Below are 22,256 nucleotides of genomic sequence, written 5' to 3'. Positions count from 1 at the left end.
GCTCCCCCTTCTCTGCTCTGCTTTGTGAGGCTGGAGCTGGGACTCTGCCAAACACATTTCTGCTTCTCTAGTTGGCTGACTGTTAGGCTCCAACTAGAAGGGGCTGCCAGGCTGGAGGAGGAAGGAGGGACTTGCTTCCTGTGTCTGTGAGCTTCATCCTAGAAAAGCTTCCTCTTGCTGCATCAGTTTTGAGCCCACCTTCCAGTCTTCCCAACACTCACAGAAATGCAGGACCATTTATCACACCCTTTCTTCAGAGCCACCCGCACCACTGGCTGGTGGGCCCTCTTTAAAGGTCTGGGTCCCTGGCCCTTGGGGCCCCTGCCTTAAGTCTGGAGGCACCATCTAGCAGCACCCTCCTCAGTGTCAGAGGTTTTGCTCCCCGGGGCTTCTCCAAGCTTTTATGCTTTAATAATTCCAACCTCTGCCCTTTGTTCTCTCAACCCTCCTGGTCACAGCCTGGTCTTAACAGCTGCTGCCTCCATGATACCTTCTTCCTGTTCCCTTTTGAGTTTTGTAGTTACAGCTCTTTATGTGATCTCTCTGTTCCAGTCACTGGTGTGGTTCCTGTCTCCTGCCTGTCCTCTCCCGGGGGACCTCTACACTGGGTTAGCACTGACTAAAGGGGACAGCGTGGAGGGCGTGTCTGCTGTGAGGGGGGCACTGGAGAGAGCGGCTTTTTTTGAACAAGCCAGTGAGGGTGGCTCTTCTGTCTGTTCAGCCACCGCACACTGTGGGTGACACCACAGCCCTTGTGCCAGGGAGACGTCCTTTCTAAAGTGGTGGGGGCTGTCAGTGATAGAGGCAGTTCTGTTTTAGGTGACAGGGACTTAGAAATAGTGAGCCTCTTGGTTTTTGAGCTAATCTGAAAGTCATCTCTATTTCCCCTTTGCCACGGTTTCTTTTCCTCGGAGTGATGGAGGGAGGTGGGGCCTCACAGGGAGGACGGAGAGCTTCCTGATGATGTCTTGTCAGAGGGTCCTCTGAGCCAGGCGGCAGTGAAAGATTGATGGAATTCCAAGATCTCCTGATAAAAGTTTAATCTAGGGTATATATTGTCTTGCCTCAGGGAGAAAAGTCTTTGGGGAGAGAACAGTAATTCTCTCCCTACACTCCAAAATTATCTTAACCTCAAGAGTTAATTTCTTTTTAATAGAGACACCTGAGAAGCAGGGGCATCAGGATTTAGTTGGCCATTCTGCTGACTTACATTGTAGTTTCGCTGTATCTCTTTGGAAGTAGCATCCTTGTCTTCTGTTAATCATGCTGGGATGCTTGCTAATATTTTCAATTTAGAATAACCTTTAAGGAAAGACATTGAAAGTCATTATCCAAGAAAAGTGTTTCTCAGAGGAATATGTTGAGGGCATTTTCAAGCAGATCCTTCCTGGTGGTGCTGTCCCTGTTGGTGGGTACATAAAAATAACAGTTTCTTCTGAGGAACATGTCGTATGTTTTGGTAACTGGTTCAGTGCATAATCCAGTGTTTCTCATAAGCCTGTTTCAGCACCAGCTGGTGAAGTGTGGGAGCTTCAGGTTGTCATGTCAAGAGAAGCAAAAAACTTTGATGATGATCCCTGAGCAGCTTCCACTTGTGCTCCCCCTGAATCCCACGCCAGATGACGACTGGCCCTTTCTGGATGCAGCCTGGGGGTGCTCTGTCATGCTGGGCTCCAGTGGGTCTCGTCAGTCTGGAAAGTCCCATGATCTTTGGGAGCACTTGGAGCATTCCGAAACCAGAGGGGAGAGTAGTGTTGGTGGAGGAGTAGCCCCACAACCCGTGCAAACACAGATTAGTGTCTTAGAGCGCAGGAAAAGTCGTAACCCTTGAAACCCAGAGCATCACTTGGTCGCTGGCCTGTTGTAATTCCACAAATGATTAAGTGTTTGATAAATCGCTAAAAGCCTTATGTTGTTGCAGGCAAATGGGCCACTGCTTTCATACACAAATTGTCACCTTGAACTCTTTCACTTAAATGTAATCGCCTGAGGTTTTTGGCTTCATGATGAATCCAATGATTGAGTCAGTTCCTGTGATTCATTTCTACTCACCGAGTGCTTCTAAAGAACTCCTAAGTATAAATTTATTGGAAATGAAGCCAGAAAAATCTAAGTCTCAGTCTTTAGCCCAGTGGAACCAAGTGTTTCTGAGGGCACTGAAACTCGGTCCCAGGAGACTCAGTAGGGAACGACAGCCTATGGGATAGGTTTGCAGGAATTTTACATACAGCAACGGTAGAGGCACCAGTATCGTTTTTTTGATTACCAAATTTGTGAAATAGATACTTAGTTCAGATTGAAAGTGTCCAGTTCTCTCTGGCCCGAGCCCCTCAGCAGCCCTCCCACCCCCTCTGCCTTTGGACAGAACTGGAATGGGGCTCGGGGCAAGGGTAAGAGGGCACCAGTCATTCCTAGATCTATAAGCTTCTGTCTGAACTCCAGTGAACTGAGCTGCCTCATGAAAGAAGCTTTGCTCCTTGCTGCAAACCTTGAGGCCACAGATAGTTGTGTGTGTTGCACCTACTCACTTACTTACGGCCGGGTCACCTTTGCTCTTAGTCCCCTGTGGTTAATGGCTCTGCATAGTTAACAACTTGGGGATCCTCCCAGCCCCCACATGCAGGCAGTGGTCAGGCCCTAGTGATTCTGCCTCCTTAGTACTTAGGTCAGAGCATAAGCTTCATAAAATTAGAAACAGGCTCTGATACATGCAGTTGGAAATAAGCAAGGCTAGGAACAATTCAGATATCCCTCACCAGGTGAACAGATAAATTTGGGTACAGCCATACGACAGATATCCACTCAGCAATAAAAGGGAGTCAACTACTGACACACTGGTCCCTCGGTATCCACAGGGGAATGGTTCCAGGGCCCCCTCGGATACCAGAATCCACAGATGCTCAAGTTTCTTACGTAAAATGGCACAGTATGGTTGGCCCTTCCTGTCTGCGGATGTGAAACCCACGGATACAGAGGGCCAACTGTACACGGCAACGTGGCTGAATCTTCAAAGAACTGAGTTGACTGAAGCAAGCCAGACCAAAAAAAAGTACACGCTGTGTGATTTCATTTATGTAAAATTCCAGAAGAAGCAAGGTTAGCTAATCTATAGGAATGGAAAGCAGATTGGTGGTTACCTGAGGATGGACAGACAGCAGGGGTTATGACGAGCAAGAGGAGTCTTTGGGGGTTACAGGCATATTTACTATCTTGATTGTGGGGACAGTTTCACAAGTGTATACACATCAGAACTTACCAGATCGTGTGTATTCAACTTATGCGGTCTATTGTATGTCATTTTTCCTCAATAAGTCTGTTTAAACTGTGATTTTTAAAATGTGTCAAAGATTTATTTGACATAAATAACTTCTGATGGAGGAAACCAGCAGGATATCAAAGTCAATTCAAAGGAATATAGGAAATACTGAGACTCTTCCAGAACTGTAATCAAGCACCGGGAAGCACGTGTGCTTTCAAGAATCACGAAGACCCTCCAGCAGGAAGAATTAAACACACACATACAGAGCCCTCTTCCTGAGTACATCCTAGTCAAATGGCTGAAACCAAAGGATTAAAGAAAATCTTAACAACAGCCAGCAGAAAAGAGAAAATGTTAAAATAGATACAAAACTGGTTAATGTTTTACTGGCAATAAATTCGTCACCTTTGGGGTTATCACTCATTTTCTTCCTCTCTCTCTCAGTAGAAAGTTGCAGAAATTATTTGCAGTTTTATTAATCTTCTGCAAATTAACAACTGACTTCACAGAGTCTGAATCATAATCTAGTAAAAAGGAAGTCAGGCAAAGACACTTTTCCCTAGAGCTGGGCTGGGCTGGTACACTGGCCGCTAGTCATGGGTGGCTTTTGAGCCCTTAAAATGTGGCTGGTCTGAAATGAGGTGTTCGGTGAAGTGTAAAATGTAAGGATGTGAAGTATCTCATGACAATATTTTATATTGATCACATGTTGAGTGATAATATGGGTATTAAGTTAAGTAAAATGTATTATTAAAATTAATTTCACTTCTTTTTCCCTTTTTTTCCTAATGTGACTACCAGAACATTTAAAATTACCTATGTGGCTTGTGTTGTGTTCCTGTTGGATAATGCAACAACACTAAGAACTGAGCAATCCTTAGGGAGGGCCTGTTAAATATTGCTCCCCAATAACACTGAAAAAGCACACAGCCCTCCTTTTGCTTTATTTGCAAGTTGGGGCTAATTTTTCTTACCACTTCTTGCGCCTGTCTCTCCGCCCCAAATCCTAACCCCCATCCTTCTCTCTACATCCCCTGCTGCTTCCCTCCAAATAACCCACCAACTGAAACCCAAGTAATCTTTCTGACAGGTAGAGACATGTTGTTCCTTGCTGCTTACAGGATGGAGTCCAGACTCCATGATCTGGGTCATCTCACCCCTGCCTGCCGCTCCAGCTGCCCCTCCCCACCACTCCAGCTGCCCCTCCCCGGGCTCCCCCACCTCCCATCCAGTGTGGCGGCCAAGTGCATGGGCCCAGCTGCACTGAAATGTGCCCTCCCCCTGCACTCGCCTTGCCCTGGGCTGCCCTTTCCTGCCTGCTCATTTGCTGAAGCCTCCTCATGACACGTATGGAAGCTTACATCCCAGCACCTCTGAAAGAAGCTTGATTAACTTGATGATTGTGTGTGTATTTACCCACATGAGAATAAATTTTGCAAGGACAGTTACTAGATTTTTATAAAATTGTGGTGTGAACCCCCACATTCTTTATAGTCATCTGTTTTTCTGTATCACTGGCTTTCAAACTCTTTGTCTTAACTCATAAGAAATATAGTTTATGGCATGATCTAGTTCTCCCCCCCCACCCCCGTTTCCTTTACACACACAAAAATTTCATACAACAGTACTTATCTTCACGATGTACTCTGTTCTTTGGTTTTTTTCTTTGCTACACTCTGTTCTATGTATTTAACTTTTAATGTGCTGTTTGTTACTACTAATTGATTATAGTTTGAATAATACTGATCTTGGTTAATTTTTCCAAAGTCTTTGAACTGAATACTACCAGCTTAATAACTGACATTTAAATTTAAAAAGATTCCATGGACAAATAATTTGGGGAGACTTCCTCCTCTCAGGGAGCTCTAAATACACAGCTTAGCTGCTGAAGGCTCTGCGCCGTCCTGCACTGAACACTTTGTGAGTGTGTAACACATTATTTGCTTCCTAGCAGTGAACTGCACAGGATCAGTGTCTGTGGGGCCCGGCAGATTAGAGAACACTGAAGTACACTGATCTAGGGGTCCTAGATGATGACTCTGTATCACATTCTGTTATCACAAATCTCTAGTTTTAGATTTTCATTTGCCTAGCACTGAGAAGTGTGGTATTCTCACAAGCATAGCTGTCAGTGCAGTCAGTGAATTCTCTCTTAAAGAATTTGGTTTATGGTGAAAATTTCGGTTTGCCATGTTCCCCTTTTTGCCAGGAAGTTTCGAGTTAAATCAAATCCTCAGTTGCAGTAATAAGATTAGACTGAACCATACGTGGATCAAAAATGGTTGAGTGTGGTTCCAATTAATATTTAGCCTAACTGATTTATAGAAACGTTTCTTGTTTCAATTTGGTTTTAAAGTTTACTTTTCTAATTTAAGAGCGTGATAGAATGTGTGCCTTTCATTGTAAATCACTTAATTCTTTGGGGAAGCAAATGGGATATAAATTTTAATAAACAGACGGAGTCCAGCATTACATCTGGACTGTACCATTAACCAACAGGGTGTTTAAAATACAGATTTTTTTTCTGACATGCATTCTGCAGCAAGGAATATTTTCAGGGTTCTCATCCCTGTAAAAAATCCCTGGGTGGCTTAAAAAAAAAAAAAGCAAAGTTAAAAATATATCTCTGCAGACAATTAATATTTATTGACCAATCCAAATGACATTTGTGGCTTTCTACATGAATTAAATAACAGTGTCACAGAAACCACCCAGCCCTCAAGGTTCTTTCTTGCCAGACTCGTTTTCTCCACCACCAAGGATCTTATTAGAAAGATAAGCAGCAATTACTACAAGCATTATGTCTAATGGACGGTGTGGAATTTCTTATTATATTTCCCCTACAAGTTCAGTGGCCTAGGGTAATTTGTGCCTCTTTATTGCCTAGAGGAAATATTTTGATTTATCTCTCTGTAGCTTCTAGCTTAAGAGTTGCTTTGTGTTTTCTATTGACATAGGAGAAACTCTAGAAGATATTTATTAAGAAAGATAAAACCTAATCCTGTTCATTAAATTCACTAAGTCAAGGGTTGAAATAGAAGGGAGGGAATTTTTTTTAAGTGAAAGATAATGTTTTAATATGTCTGCACTGAATGAATTATAGAGTACTTCTTTTTTAGAAAAAAAAAAGAGAAGATGTATATATCTTAAGTCTTTAAATCTTGGGTCACTTTTAATCATAATGTTGTTAATCATTCTCTAAGGCCTTGAAACCGTGCTATTAGAACAGATTACACCAAAGAAATATGTTAATCAGGGCAGAAGGAGAATAGAAATGGCTGTCATCATCCAGAAGGAACACCATCTTTTTTTTTTTAACTTTATAATTTAACCATAATTGTACCTGTATATTTTCAAATGATCTGTCAAGTTGGCTTCCTTTGTGCCCAAGGCCACCTCGTCCTTATTCCTACCTTGAGGTGTCGAGCTGTGGGATCTCTTTTCTCCCTCCTGCTTCTTCTGTTGTAAGGTGCCATCAACCTCTCCAGAAATGTATTAGACACCTGTGTATTAAGTCCCCAATATGCGTCAGCCACTATGCTTGGCACCAAGGATACAGCTATGAACAAGAACTTCAAGCTTCCTGCCTTCATAGGAGGTACCGAGTGGCATAGTAATAGTAAATAAATGAGTTGTTAAGTCTCATAACTTTGTAATATAACTAGCAAGCCCTATGCAAGTGTTACATGACATTGTTGTCTTTATGGCTTAGCCCAGGTCCCACCTCTTTTGTTAGCTTTTCTATCACCATTTGTATCAGCCAGCACTGGCTAGGTTATGCTTCAGTAACAGCTAAAAGACTCAGCAGCTTAAAACAGCTCTCTTTCTACTAAATGTCTGTGGCAGGTTGGCTGAAGGCACTGCTCCTTGTCATATTGTCCTCATTCTGTGTCCAAGGTGGATGATATAGTTACATTTAGACTAGATTATTGCCAGCCAAGGTAGCAGGAGGAAAGATGCACTGACTTTTTTTTTAATTGAAGTGTTGCAATGATTTACACCATTGTGTTAGTTTCTGGTGTACTGAATCTGGTGATTCATTTTATATATGTGTGTGTGTGTGTGTGTGTGTGTGTGTGTGTATTCCTTTTCATATTCTTTTCTGTTATAGTTTATTGCAGGATGTTGAGTATAGTTCCCGTGCTATACAGTAGGACTTTATTGTTTATCTTTTCTACATATAGTAGATTGTACCTGCTAATCCCAAACTCCTAATATGTCCCTGCCCCTTCCTTCCCCTCTGTTTCCCCTTTGATAACTATAAGTTTGTTTTCTGTTATCTGTGCATCTGTTTCTGTTTTGTAAGTAAGTTCATTTGTACCATATTTTAGATTCCACATATAAGTGATACTCTATGGTATTTGTCTTTGTCTGTCTGACTTACTTAGTATGATCATCACTAGGTCCATCCATGTTGCTACAAATGACATTCTTTTTCGTGGCTGAGTAGTATTCCGTTGTATATATGTACCACTTCTTCATCCAGTCATCTGTTGATGGACATTTAAGTTGCTTCCATGTCTTGGTTATTATAAGTAGTAGGATGCACTAACTCTTAAAACTTCTGCCTAGAAACAACACTTACACTTTTACGCACATTTTATTGTGAGTTGCATGACCAAGCCTGGCTTCATGGGGTGAGGAGATAACTCCCCTGGGAAGGGGACTGAGTATTCCCACCACTGCAGTGCCCTGTGATCTCTTTTATCTCTGTAGTCGTGTAGATCTTACTGGCACTTCATCTTTTCAACCTTAATGTTGTTACTTAATGTTTTAGATGTGTATGTCTCCCCAGTCAGACTGCAAATTCCTTGATGGCCATCACCATGTTTTCTGCTCCCTTGTATGTAACTCAGCATGATATTGTTCTTATATTAGGTGCTTAAAAATGCTTCTAATTGTATGAAGGAGAGAATGAAGGGAGAATAATTAGAATTTTTTCCATGCTTTATATCCAGTGCTTTATAATTTGCTCAAGGTCTGTGTACACTGTCTCCTTTAATCTTTTCAGGGACTGGAGGACATATTTTTATGCCTTTTACAGATCAGGAAAGTGAGACCCAGAACTTTCACATGACTTGCTCAGTGTTACTCACACAAAAAAATGATTGAGCTATGTCTGAAACCATGAATGCTAAATCCTAGACCAGTGCGTTTTCTGTTCTGTTATTCATGTGAATACCCCATTTGTTTACTTGTGCTGAGGATCACACAGGGGAAGGGAGAAGGAAGCTTCAGAAAAAGAGTTGAAGACCTCTGCCCAGGATGGGATAAGTCTCCTGGTATTTGGGTCCCAGCAAAGCTGAGAGGAGAGGGCACACAGCAAACCTCCCAGCTTGAGTTCAGCAGGTCAGTGTGTTAGTTGTCTGGCTGCCGTAACAAACAATCACAAACTTGCTGGCTTAAAAACAACAGAAATGTGTTCTCTCATAGTCTGGAGGCCCACAGTTCAACATCAGTTTCACTGGGCCAAAATCAAGGTGTTGGAGGGGCCTCACTCCCTCCAGAAGTCCTGAGGGAGACTCCGTTCCTTGCCTCTTCCAGATTCTGGTTGCTCCTGAAATTCATTGGCTGTGGCTATCACTCCAGTCTCTGCATCCTGTTTACACAGCCTTGTCTTCTATGTGTGTGATCTCCGTCTGCCTCTCCCTTACAGGGTCATGTGTGATTAGACTGAGAACCCACTGGGATAATCCAGGAAAATATCCCCATGTCAAGATCATCAACTTAATCATATCTACAAAGACCCTTTTTCCTTATTAGGGAACATTTACAGGTTCCAGAGATGAGGACCTAATACCTTTGGGACCATTATTCAACCTACTATGGTTAGGATGGTGGGAACCCCCTCTGCAACCCCTGCTCTGCCCCTTCGTCTTCCTCCTCCAGCTCTCTCTCCCCTCTGGGTGGTACAGATTAGATGGTGTCTTGGAAGGCTCTTTGGAGTCTGACATAACCGCCAGTGGATTCCTGGGTCAGCCTCTCCTTGGCTGTGTGACTATGGGCAAGTTGCTCACTCTGAGCCTCCCATGCAGAGATGGAGGCTTTAAAACCTATGTGCAGCTTGGTATGAGATGACAACTGAGAGAGGGCCTGGCATGGGCACCTGGACCCCAGCGGGCACCTGCCCAGAGCCCCACCCCTCCCACTGCACTGTCCCTCACTCAGGCCCTTCCTCTGCACCCACAGGGGTGGGCGCAGTAGGCTGGGAGGCAGAGGATGCCTAGAGCACCTCCTCCCACTTACTTTTCTCAGCGAAGTTAAAAACACATCATGTTTATTAAATAATTAATCATCCTTTCCTAGAAGGGCTATTTCATTTCACGGGTGAGCAGTTTATTGCCAGAGAACTATGTCTTCCTCCAAGATGATGTATAACATGATTTGGTGTCTACATTTTTAGACACTTGAATGTTTTTTTCTCTCTTCCAGTTAAACTGGAAGGTAGGGTGGTGCCTATTCATTTGTACTGTGTTCCTTTCAAGAGACACATGTGCATAGCGGGGTGACCTCGTATTTTTCCATTTCTAAAGTAGTATGTAGAACTTGCTATGTTCGTGCACATGCATTCCAGTAAATTTTAGTATTTACTAAATCCTGAGTATTTAGTAATAAATACCATAGGTAATAAACCTTCACAGCATTAAGCCTATGAAGAAAAATAAGCAGTTATATAATTGGCAAAGAAATGAATGCAGATATAACAAAAGAAATATCAAAGCCAAAGCCGTTTTTTTCCCTTCAGGTGTTTTTGTGGTTTCACATACTTCATTGTCTGCCTTCAGAACCTAAAATTCTGGTCTAGTTTGTTTCTAAAGCAGTCCCTTCGGACATTTGCCTTACTTTTAGGAAATGGTTATCCTAATGCTAGGTTAGTGAGTAGCGGTTACTCGCCACCTCGGCCCTAGTGACACTAGGGGCCTAAAGTGCCAGGTGGAGAAGAGTCAGGAGACCAAACCCAGACTTGGAGAGGGGTTCTGTGATCTATTAGTCATGTCTGCCATAGTCACAGCGTGACTATTGAACAAGTAATTATTGGAATATACTTCATCTATGCTCTTACACAGTTAGCTTGTCCCAGAGTAATCAGCTAACAGTAACTGTTACAGAGGAAAGATAAAATCTTGAAGAAAAAAGAAAGGGGGGAGAGGATCAAATATTGAATCTCTTAGTACTTACCCATCATATCTGAAATTTGGTAATTTCTTGGTAAATACCTGTTGAAGGAAAAAAAAAAAAGGAAGAGAATTGTTTGAGTACTGTGACCATGCATTGCAATGGGAAAACTTGTTTTCAGGACCTGATTGTGAATCAGGAGGGCTCTGAGCCAGTCGTGGCTCCTGGCACGGAGTGGTTTACAGCGTTCAGAATGACCAAGAACACCCCGTACGTTTGTCTGTGGGTAAACAGCACAAATGCAGTGTTGGAATATGAAATCTTTAAAACATTTGCATTGTCCAACAGCAGACACATAGTGCTTGCAACAATGTGGCCTTTTGTTTTTGTTTGCCACACCGCTGGAAGGAATAAAATGGATTTTTTAGGTTTGAACCCCAGCCCTGCCGTTTACCATTTATGTGTTCTTGGGCAAGTTACATAACCCTCTCAGTTCCTCTTTGTCCTTATCAGATAATAACATTGCCTACCGCCTAGGAGTCAGTGGTTTGGTGTAAGAGGTGAGAACAGTGTCTGGCACACACACATGGTGAGAGCATTGGTCCTTTTGCCCTCAGTTCCATCCCTGTCCTCTCCTGCTGGCCTCTGATCCTGTGGGCTGTGTTTCCAGGCTCCGCCTGAGTTCAGCCACTGGGAAGCAGTCAAGGCTGGAGGAAGGAGAAGCCATGGTTCATTCTTCCCCCCTGTTTGCCTCCTGGCTATGTCTCCTGGTGGCTCCAACTGCCTCTGCATAGGCCACCAGGGCTGTGGCTCCAATGGGTAGCCTTGACCCTTGGGCCCTGGTTCTTCCACCTCCTCCCTTGGGCCCTTCAGCTTCCACCTTTGCAAATCACTAAGTGCCTGACCCCAAAAGCAATCACTGGCTGTCAGGATGGCTGTTCCTCAGCACATGTCAAGTAGACACATCTTCCAATACGTGGAAGTCCAAAAAGGAAGGGGGTCCTTAGACAATACATACATTGTAAATTCAGACTAATTAGAATCAAAGATACCAGCCTATCCAAAGGCTGGCAGAAGGAGAGATTTAGTGAAAAGGGTTTTGTGCTGGAGACTGTCGCCCACCAGGTGTGGGATCCTGGTTAATTCACTTCGCCTCCTGAGTCTCAGTTTCCTTCAGAGTTTCCTCTGAAGTATATGAGACAATGACGACCGTAGCAACAATCATAAAAATGACACCAGTAAATGTTTACACAGTCCATCAGTCAGGGCACAATGAGGAAAACAGAAACTGCTCTAAATATCTGAAAAGGAGGGAACTTAATGGAACATGGGTGATGGAAAAGTTGAAAAGCAAACAGGAGACCCCGTACCTTTCTTTTCCAGCCAGTCTCAGAGTGTAGTGTCTTGATTACAAATTCCAGAGGGAAGAGGCTCACACCCGGCATGGACCGGGCGCCCATCCTGGTCTAACTGACCGGCCAGGTTCACTTCACACGAGATGTTAGCTGGGGGCCTGCTGCCGCCTCATAGGCCAGGGTGTTTGTGGTAACTCCCAGAAAAGGGCGTCACAGGTATGCGGCACAGAGCTCGTTTCAAGATTTCTAACAGCCTAATTTCTACTCATAGGAAGAGCAACTGCCGTATCTGTGTGCCCACCATCTGCCAGACGTGGTACTAGCCACTTTATATCTGCTTTGTTTTGTTTTTTTTTTTTAATTTTAATTCTTATGACAGCCTTAGGAGGAAGGTTTTATTATTCACATTTTACAGATGAGGAGAGGACAAGGGAAAGATTATGTATTTGTACAATACAGGCTGCACAGGCCAACTCAGATGTTAAAGGTCTTCGCTTCTGGAGGGAATTAAAATACATCAACCCGGAGCAGCGACACTGGTTAGCTAATGCTGATCAGAAGTTATGATTAGTGGCTAAGTATACCTTGATTAACAGAGAAGAGTGGCATGGGGACAAATCAAAGTAGCTTGTTATCTGCACAAGAAATATATTTTAAAATAAGAAGTCCTTGGTGGTTAATATAATAAAATGGCTTCTTGGTGGCTAAAAGGACCAATGTGGTCCACCTGTCACTCTTTAAAAATAAGGAATGGTGCTTGAGGTAAGTAATTTAGCTCCTTTGTGGGAGTTCCTTCAACTTCTAAGATGATTCAGAGTTTGGAATTACTGATTCAGCCTTCTGACTATATCAAGAATGTTTAAATACACATTTTTGCACTCAGTTAATAAGTCAGGAATTCATTTAAATTTCTCATCAGTGCACTCAGAAGTCATGAAAGGAGACTTTGAGCTGTGAACATTTGCTTCTCTCCTCCTGGTTCATCCTAGCACATCTCACGCGTCATAGTTTTCCAAAATTCTAAAAACAGAATTACTTACTGTTAAAATTGGTCATTAGATTGTTATGTTCTTAAAGAGAAATCGTAAACTTGCCTAAATGATGTAGACTCCCCTCTTTTCCTCAAAACATTTTCTGCATGAGTGGAGACAGTGGAATCTATGGCCAAGTAGCCAGTGATGCTCAAACTGGAGCACTCGCCAGAATCAGCGGGAGGTCTTTATCAACCCCTAAACAGCCGAGTCCCACCCTCGAAAGTTGCTGATTCAGTAGGTCTGGGGTAAGGCCTGAGAAGTTGCATTTCGAACAAGTTCCCAAGTGAAGCACACTTTATCTATGGACCATCCTTGGAAAACTGCTGCTCTAGGCTGAAGAGAGAATTTGCTGAGAACAGGCATGAATGCTTTCAGTCTTGTAGCTTTAAGAGAAAACGATGGGGGTGGCAGATTTAAGTAATTAGTCTGCTCAGTGAGAAGGAGCCACTCTTTGCTAGGAACTCAGTTTACAATATATGAGTTTCCTTTTTTAATGGGGGAAGATAATACACAGAGGAGGATTCACCATTGTGATAATGAAGCATAAAATTTAGGGCCCCTTCCAAGGCCCTGGAGAGGGGGCCTAGCAATGAGTTCACACGTGTTTTGTAAAATTTGCAAAAGGAAGGTATTTTTGTATTCTTTTTCTTAAAGAGGTCTCCAGAAGTTGTCTAAGCTTTATGTCCCATAAAACCTGAATTAACTCTCTGATAATTAATGAATTAGCATAATTAATGAATACATATGAAAGGAATACTGTTTGTAACAAACAGCAGTTTTTTTGTAGGTTAAGCAATCTCTAATAAAAGTGTCAGAAATAAGGGTGAGTGGAGACATCATCTCAGAGGACAAGAGCCTCATATGTGAACTTCGTGTGGAACTTACTTTAATTGAATGAGTTCAGTGGAGCATTCAAGCAGATGAAACTACAAGTTAATCATAGCTTGCCTGCTAAGTGATCAGCTTGCTGTGTGTGCAGTATTTTATATTTTTAATTTTGGATTTTATTTATTTAATTTTATTTGTGATGAGAGCAGAAGATTTGGAGAATGAGATGGGTTCAAATTCTGGCTTCACCTCCAATAAATAAATACAGTCATTCTCTCTGAGCCTATTTTGTCTGTTGCGAGGTGGGGTTTGGTATTAATAATAATTGCTGACTTATCAGGGCTAATGGGGTGCTGTAATAAAATGATAGGTAATGAATAAATGCTTGTTCGTATCTGAAGATATAAAATGCTACACAAATGCTAGTAATTAGTAGCTATACAATGCAATACAGATAGTACACTAATAGTTCATATTAATTGAATGACTGCAGGGCTGTTTTCACTAGATCGAGTCAGCAAGCGTTTTCTATAAAAGGCCAGACTATAAATATTTTTGGCTTTATGGATCATTCTTTCTCTGTCTTAACTACTCATCTGTGCCACGGTTAGGCAAAAGCAGCCATAGACAAGATATACATGAATGGGTGTGGCTGTGTTCCAGTAAAGCTTTTTATATATATGTATACGTATGTATGTGTATATATGTATGTATATATATGTACATACATATATATAAACAAGTGCAGCGATGCTAGATGATATACCAAAGTTGACCCAGAATGCAACAGTCCTTTAAAATTAGAAACTTTCAGTTGAGCATGAGGATAAAAGGAAATATTAGCAATTGTAAATGATGTTTTTGTTTAAACTCAACATTGAAGGATCAAAATGCTGACACATTTTATCTGCTTTACTTTCCATAGTCCCATGATGTAGCTGATACCTCCTTGGGGGATGAGCAAAGTGGGGAGAAGGAGGGAGTCAAGGTTAAGAACAGTTAGGGGTCAGAATACCATCTTGTTTCTCTAAGCTTCCTGGCTCTGGATGTGGTGATAACAGGGTGAGCTCCTGCTTAAACTCTCCTCTGGGATTCAGACTCAACAGCAAGCTTCTAAGAATGGAGTTTTTTGACCACCAGGAAATTAGTTGGTTCTATTTTTTGATCTCCTGATTACCTTTTTTGAAGATCACTGATATGCCCAGGCCTGTGAACATTGGATAAGTGAAACAAACCAAAGGAGTTGTAGGAAGCCCATTAAAAGACAGTTGTCTATACATATTAAAAGGGAAATTAATCATGAACCATGAATAAAGTTGCTATAAACATTCATATACAGGTTTTTGTGAGAAGATAAATTTTCATTTCTTTTGGGTAAATACCTAGGAGTGGGATTGCTGGGTTGCATGGTAATGGTATGCTTAACTTTATAAGAAACTGCCAAACTGCTTTGTTGAAGTAGCTGTACCATTTTGCATCCCCATCAGCAGTATAAGAGAGTTCCAGTTTCTCAGTATCCCCACCAGCACTTGGGATTGCCAAGTTTTTGTTTGTTTCTTTGTGAGTTTCTGTTGTTATTTTAGCATTCTAAAACGTGTGAAGTGGTAACTTGTTGTTTTAATCTGCATTTTCCTAATGAGTAATGATATTGAGCATCTTTTGCATACTTATGAAAACCGTATGTCTTCTTTGGTGAAGTGTCTGTCTAAATTTTTTGCCCATTTCAAAAATTGGATTATTTATTTTCTTACTGTTATCCTTATGCATAATTGCCCCAAACTGGAAACAACACAAATCTCTTATCAACTGGTAAATGAATAAACAACTATGGTATATCCATACATGAAATTCTCCACAATAAAAAAGGAGTGAACAACTGATGTACTCAACAATTATGCTAAGTCCAGCATCACCCTAATACCAAAACCAGAAAAAGTTATCACTAAAGAAGAAAGTTACAGGGCAAATCACTTATAAACATAGATGTAAAAATCCTCAACAAAATATTAGCAAACCAAATTCAACAGTATATTAAAAAGATCATATACCATGAGCAAGAGGGATTTATTCCAGGAATACAAGGATGGTTAAATACCTGCAAGTCAATCTGTGATGCTCCACATGAACAAACAGAAGAATAAAAATTATACGATCATCTCAACCAATACAGAAAAAGCTTTTGACAAAATTCAACATCCATTTATGATTTTTTAAAACCTCTCAATATGGTGAGTATAGAGAGAACATACCTCAGCGTAATAAAGGCTACAAATGACAGGCCCACAGCTGACATCAGTGAAAAGCTGAAAGCATTTCCTCTAAGATCATAAACAAGACAGGATGCCCACTCTCGCCACTTTTTTTCAACATAATATTAGAACTCCTAACCATAGCAATGAGACAAGAAAAAGAAATAAAAGTAATCCATGTTGAAAGGAAGAAGTAAAACTGTAGCTGTTTCCAGATGACATGATACTATATGTTAAAAATCCTAAAGACGCCATTAAGAAACTACTAGAACTCGTCAGTGAATTCAATGAAGTTGCAAGATACAAAATTAGTATACAGAAATCTGTTGTGTTTCTATACACAATAACATACTATCAGAAAGAGGAAATTAAGAAAACAATCCTCTTTCTAATTGCATCAAAAAGAATAAAATACCTAGGAATAAACTTGACTAACGAGGTAAAAGAACTGTACTCAGAAAACTATAAGACACTGAGGAAGAAAACTGAAGATGACACAAGCAGATGGAAAGATATATGATGTTCATGGATTGGAAAAGCTAATATTGTTAAAATGACCATACTTCCCAAGGCAATCTACAGATTCAGTGCAATCCATATCAAAATACAAATGGCATTTTTCACAGGAATAGAACAAATAATTCTAAAATATGTACGGAAACACAAAAAATCTCAAATAGCCAGAACAATCTTGAGGAAGAAGAACAAAGCTGGAGATAACACACTCCCTGATTTCAAACTATACTACAAAGCTACAGTAATAAAAACATTTCTGGCACAAAAACAGACAGATCAATGGAACAGAATAGAGAGCACAGAAATGAACACTTATATGAGCAATTAACTTGTGACAAAGGAGGCAAGAATATACAATTAAGGAAAGACAGCCTCTTCTGTAAACAGTGTTGGGAAAACTGAACAGCTACTTGCAAAAGAGTTAGTCTTTTGCAAGAACAGCTACTAAACTATTGTCTCACACCACATACAAAAATAAATTCAAAATGGATTAAGGACTTAAATGTAAGACTTTAAACCGTAAGACTTCTGGAAGAAAGATAGGCAATAAGCTCTTTGACATCCATCTTAGTAATAGTCTTTTGGATACATCTTCTCAGGCCAGGGAAACAAAAGCAAAAATAAATAAATGGGACTATATCAAACTAAAAAGCTTTTGCACAGTGAAGGAAACTATCAACAAAATGAAAAGGCTATCTGGTGAATGGGAGAAGACATTTGCAAATGATATATCAGATAAGGGGTTAATATCCAAAATATACAAAGAATTTATACAACTCAACATCAAAAAAGCAACCCATTTAAAAAATGGGCAGAGATTCTGAATAGACATTTTCCCAAAGACGTACAGGTGGACAACAGGCACATGAAAAGGTGCTCAACATCACTGATCATCAGGGAAATGCAAATCAAAACCACAGTAAGATATCACTTCACACCTGCCAGAATAGCTAACAGAAAACACACACACACACACACACACACACACAGAACTAACATATGGTACAGCAGTTGCACTCCTGGATATTATCCAAAGAAAATGAAAACACTAATTAGAAAAGAGAAATAAACCCCTATGTTTATTGAAGCATTATTTATAGAAGTTAAGTATAAAAGCAATCTAAGTGCCCATATCAATAGGTGAATGGATAAAGAAGATGTAGAACATATAAATATATACAATGCAATAGTAGTCATAAAAAAGAATGAAATCTTACCATCTGCGACCTGTACCTAGAGGGTATGATGCTAAGTGAGATAAGTCAGACAGAGAAAGACAAATACTGTATGATTTTACTTACATATGGAATCTAAAAAGCAAAACAAATGAACAAACATAATAAACAGAGTTACAGATACAGAGAACAAACAGGCGGTTGCCAGAGGAGAAAGGGGCCAGGAGAGGAAAGAAATAGGTGAGGGAGAGTGAAAGGTACAAACTTCCATTTGCAAAATAAATGTCACAAGTATGAAATACACTGTGTAGGAAATACAGTCAATAACTAAGTAATACCTTTGTATGGTGACGTACCATAACTAGACTTACGGTGATCATTTTGCAAGATACAGAAATAACAAATCACTATGTTGTATAACAGGAACTAACAGTGTTGTAGTCAGTTATACTTCAAAACAAACAAACTCATAGAAAGAGAGATCAGATTTGTGGTACCAGACGTGAGGGAGTCAGGAGGGAAACTGATGAAGACAGTCAAAAGGTACAAACTTCAAGTTATAAATAAGTACTAGGGATATAATGTACAACATGATCATTATAATTAGCACTGCTGTGTGTCATATGTGAAAGTTGTTAAGAGAATTAATCCTGAGTTCACATTACAAGAAAAAAAATTTTTTCTATCTCTTTAATTTTGTATCTATATGAGGTGATGAATAGTCACTAAACTTAATGTGATAATCATTTCATGATGCATGTAATCAAATCATTATGCTATACACCTTAAACTTATACAGTACTGTATGTCAGTTATATCTTAATAAAACTGGAAGAAAAAAGGCTGGGCCTTATAATAAAATTTAGCCATTCTAAAAAAAACTTATGCTAAGTGAAAGGAGCAAGATTCAAAAGCTAAGTATGATATGATTTCCACTTGTATGACATTTGGGAAAAGACAAAATTACACAGATAGAAATCAGACCAGTGGTGGGCTCAAGGTGAAGGGAAATAAAATTTATTTAAAGAACTTCTCTTGGCTTCACTCTACTGACCTGTACCCTCTTACCTCTGCCCCCACCTTCCCAACTGTGGGATTTAGTATCAATTTAAGGTTGAGTTTCTAATGCAGAAACACAAACATGATTTTTCCCTAATTTTAATCTTGGAAATTGCCAGAAAGCAGGCATTTCCCTTGGCCTTCCAGTTTCTCTCCTGAGTGAGCATGAAGACAGCCTGGCTGTGTCTTCATCCTCATGCTCTCTGTGCCCTTGTACTGCCTTGCAGTTCTGTGTCCCAGAAGAGAGCAAGTCATGGGGCTGAGCAGGGAGATGGCTGAGCAGATGCATTTTAAGAATTGAGTGCTATGCTGGTTCTATTAGGATCCTGAATCATCGAGGGTAACGACTGATTTGTGCTCACCTCCCACCACCTAGCAGTGGGGGACGTGAGAACTCTCCGGCGAGATGGGGGAAGAAGGGGTACATCGGGTCTCTTTATAGTACATTGAGTGCCAGGGAGTTGCCCACTGTCTTCGGTCTGGTGGGAGGTTCTGTCTGCTGAATATTGCATAAAGAAAATGAGCTGCGCTCCCTACCGAGGCCTTGGAATTGTCTTCCACTTACAAAGATTTTTGTTGTGCACTTTTATTATAAATAGCCTTTGCATTTTATAGAGCAGAACAGGAAGACTCCAGGCCATTGAGCAGGAGAATTTTTTCCCCCTAAAATTTTCATTAGAGCTGAGTTAAAAGAGATACTATAGTAAAACCTGGAGGTCTTTTAGAATAAAGGTCTCACCTTTATGTGAGTGCAAGCAAAGCTGCTGCTGTATCCGATGTTTTGTGGGGCAGTGGAGGTTTTCTTTTACAAATGCGTATTATGGATTCCTCCAAGAGCAGCCATCAAGTACACATTCTTTAAAAATAAGTTGAGAAGGATTGCTCTTGGTCCACAATTCCCTGGCTTTCATTCCCCAGGTTCATTGTAGGTCTGAGCTTTCATCCTTTTTTGCTGTTTATTTGTCATTGTGGTCATTGTTTGGCTAATTTACATGTGAGTTCTTGCCACTCAGAGTGGAGTCTTTGGACTAGAGCATCAGCGTCACTCAGGAGCTTCTCAGAAATGCAGGCCCCACCCCAAACCTACTGAATCAGAATCAGCATTTTCACAGCTCCTCAGCAGTGTATTTGCACATTGAAGTTTGAAAGGCACTGATCTAGGTTAAGGTCCTCCCCAGACATCCCACCTGCTCTGTTGATAACCTTGTGAGGATCATGTGTGACCCTCCGAAATGCACCCCTGGTGAATTTGCTTGCTGTCCACGTCGGTGAGAGTGGGTACATGCCACTTCACTACAAATAAACGGAACTCAGTAAGTGCTCGGTGCTGACCTGGGCACGAGAGACACAAACCTGAAACCAGCATGACTGAGCTCCCAGGAGCTCAGTCTAGCGGGGACACAGAATGAGTTACAGCATCACATTGTCCATTGTCTTTGTGTCTCTTGACTTCCTTCACCCACACAGTGTTCCAATCCCCTACTCTTGAAAAAGTTTCTCAATGTACAGCCCATGGGCCACCTGCCTCTGAATCCTTTGGGTGCCTATATGGTAAGAGCAAGGGGTCACTCCAGACCCTGTGAGTCATACTTTTCGAGTGAGCCCAGGCATCTTCATTTCAACAATTCTTATGCACATTGTAATGTGAGAACCACTGACTGAGGTGCTGCTTTGATATCCTTGGTGATTATGCGTTGTGATATGAAGGGATATTTAAATACAGTCTCAAATGTCCAGGGAGTCATTTGGAGCTTTCCTCATACTAAACTCAGGGAAGAGTTCCACGTGGACCCCAAGTTCAAAGCTGCTTTTATCTTTGGGTGACGCGATGTAAGGATCTTTGTGGATGGTATTTAAGGATTGTTCAAATCCATATTTATATGTTTTCTAGCTGCATGGTGTCTAGGAGGAAATTAAAATGCCTTGTTCTATAATGAGTTAACAGTCTGAACGTTGTTATGACAATCCCGTGACTTTTTTGTTTAATGTTTATACTCATCTAATCAAACAAATTGAAATTGGATTATAGCTGTTGCACATTATAGCAGTTATTATCCAGTTTAAATGCAGGTCTGAAGGAAATAAAATTGATTTTTCTATGCTACTTGCAGACACCATAACTTACTGGTGTGCTCTTTGAATTTTCAATTAGGTTTGTACAGAGGAGAGTAAGATTAATGGTTGGATTTTTTTAAATTTTCTTAATGTATTATGTAAATAAACTGTAATATTTCATTCTAATTAGGGAGTCAGATGACTTTTAAAAGTTTGGTGATCTGCTTCCATATTTTTATTTAAGGCATGTCAGGTTTTTAATATGGATACTAATTTTGAGGAACATTTTTATTTTTAGAAAGGAAAAAAGAAAATAATAGAGTAGAACACCATTATAAACTCAGTTACTACAGTAATAGCTACTTTATTTTTCAGGGAATGAGCTGAAATATGCACCATAATTTCAGATAACTGAACCTATCCTTCAATAAACCAAACCCTTTTTTAAAAATTGCCTTCATTCTACAAACACCTTTTGTATACCTGCTCTGGGTAAGCACCATGCCCAATGCTAGGGATTCAGAGTTGATCTAACATAAGTCCTTCACAAAAATAAGACATTTCGGTACCACTGATTGCTCTTAAGGAAGAGAGAGGTCAGAAAACACAGAGGCAAGAATGGTGGGCCCTGGGGAATAGGGAGAGGCTTCAGGGAAGAGGTGACTTTTGATCTGGACCTTGACTCCAAAGTAGGAGTTGGCAAAATGGACATTTATGCCTTAAATTATAAAGGCATTACATGCCAATTACATGCTCATTTTAAAAGTACCCATAAAAATATTGATTTATTAAATTTGATTACTATTAAAGGTATTTAGCACTTACTGTGTGTCAGGGAATGTGCTTGCTGCTGAACATACAGTGGGGAACAAAATCACTTTTAGATTTCATAATCTGCTGCAAGGATTCACAGGAAATCACTGCAAGTTATATACTCACAGTTATGGGGTTTGCTTTGCTTTGTTTTGTTGGTTTTTTGTTTTTTTTTTTTTTTTAACAGCCAAAGGATACAGATTAAACTTAGCCAAGAGAAGAGGTACATAGGGCAGAGTCCTGGAGAGATCCATACACAGAGCTTCTATGGTCCTCTCCCCGTGGAGTCTGGACCGCATAGCTTTCCCAGCACTGATGTGTGACAGTGCGCATAGAGTGTCTCCAACCAGGGAAGCCCATCCAAGCCTTGGTGTCCAGAATTTTTATTGGGGCTCCATCACATAGACATGGCTGACCACCCTCCTGGCTGAGCTCCTTCAGAGGTGGAATTGATGCTGAATGACCCAAAGCCCCTACCCTAAATCACATTGTTAGATTGTCTGGTGTGACCCAAGACCCCCAGGAAAACAAAAACACTCACATCAGGTGTGACATTCCATGCCCTTACGGATTTCCTCCCAGAAGCCAAGGGCAAAGGCAAGACCTCTCTTTGGCCAAAGCTGAATTCTTTACAGGAACAAAACCAGACACTACTATAAGTTTATAAAACTCACCATAAAGTGAAGAAGATGAGGACTATGCAGAAAGAGTCCAGATGCTTAGGGTTGTGAGGTGGGCAGTTCTGTCAGTGGGGAAGTTTTTCCCAAGGCAGTGGCCTGGAACCTGAAGGATGAGAG

At 40.9% G+C, this 22,256-nt stretch overlaps 1 protein-coding gene across 20 annotated transcripts in view; it reads left to right on the top strand.

Annotated features, from left to right (window-relative positions):
* Positions 1–22,256, top strand: part of APBB2 (amyloid beta precursor protein binding family B member 2) — a 332,928-nt gene that overhangs the window by 274,198 nt on the left and 36,474 nt on the right. For 15 of the 20 annotated variants that reach the window (XM_032496397.1, XM_032496381.1, XM_032496366.1 and 12 more), the window contains one exon: positions 21,237–21,242. The exons of the other annotated variants lie outside the window; for them this stretch is intronic. In XM_032496397.1, coding sequence (XP_032352288.1) covers positions 21,237–21,242 — 6 coding nt within the window. The remainder of the gene's footprint in view (positions 1–21,236; positions 21,243–22,256) is intronic. 20 annotated transcript variants of the gene reach the window in all.

The sequence above is a fragment of the Camelus ferus genome, chromosome 2 (assembly GCF_009834535.1).
Source record: "Camelus ferus isolate YT-003-E chromosome 2, BCGSAC_Cfer_1.0, whole genome shotgun sequence".
NCBI lineage: Eukaryota > Metazoa > Chordata > Mammalia > Artiodactyla > Camelidae > Camelus > Camelus ferus.
This window is presented reverse-complemented; position numbering and strand designations above follow the sequence as displayed.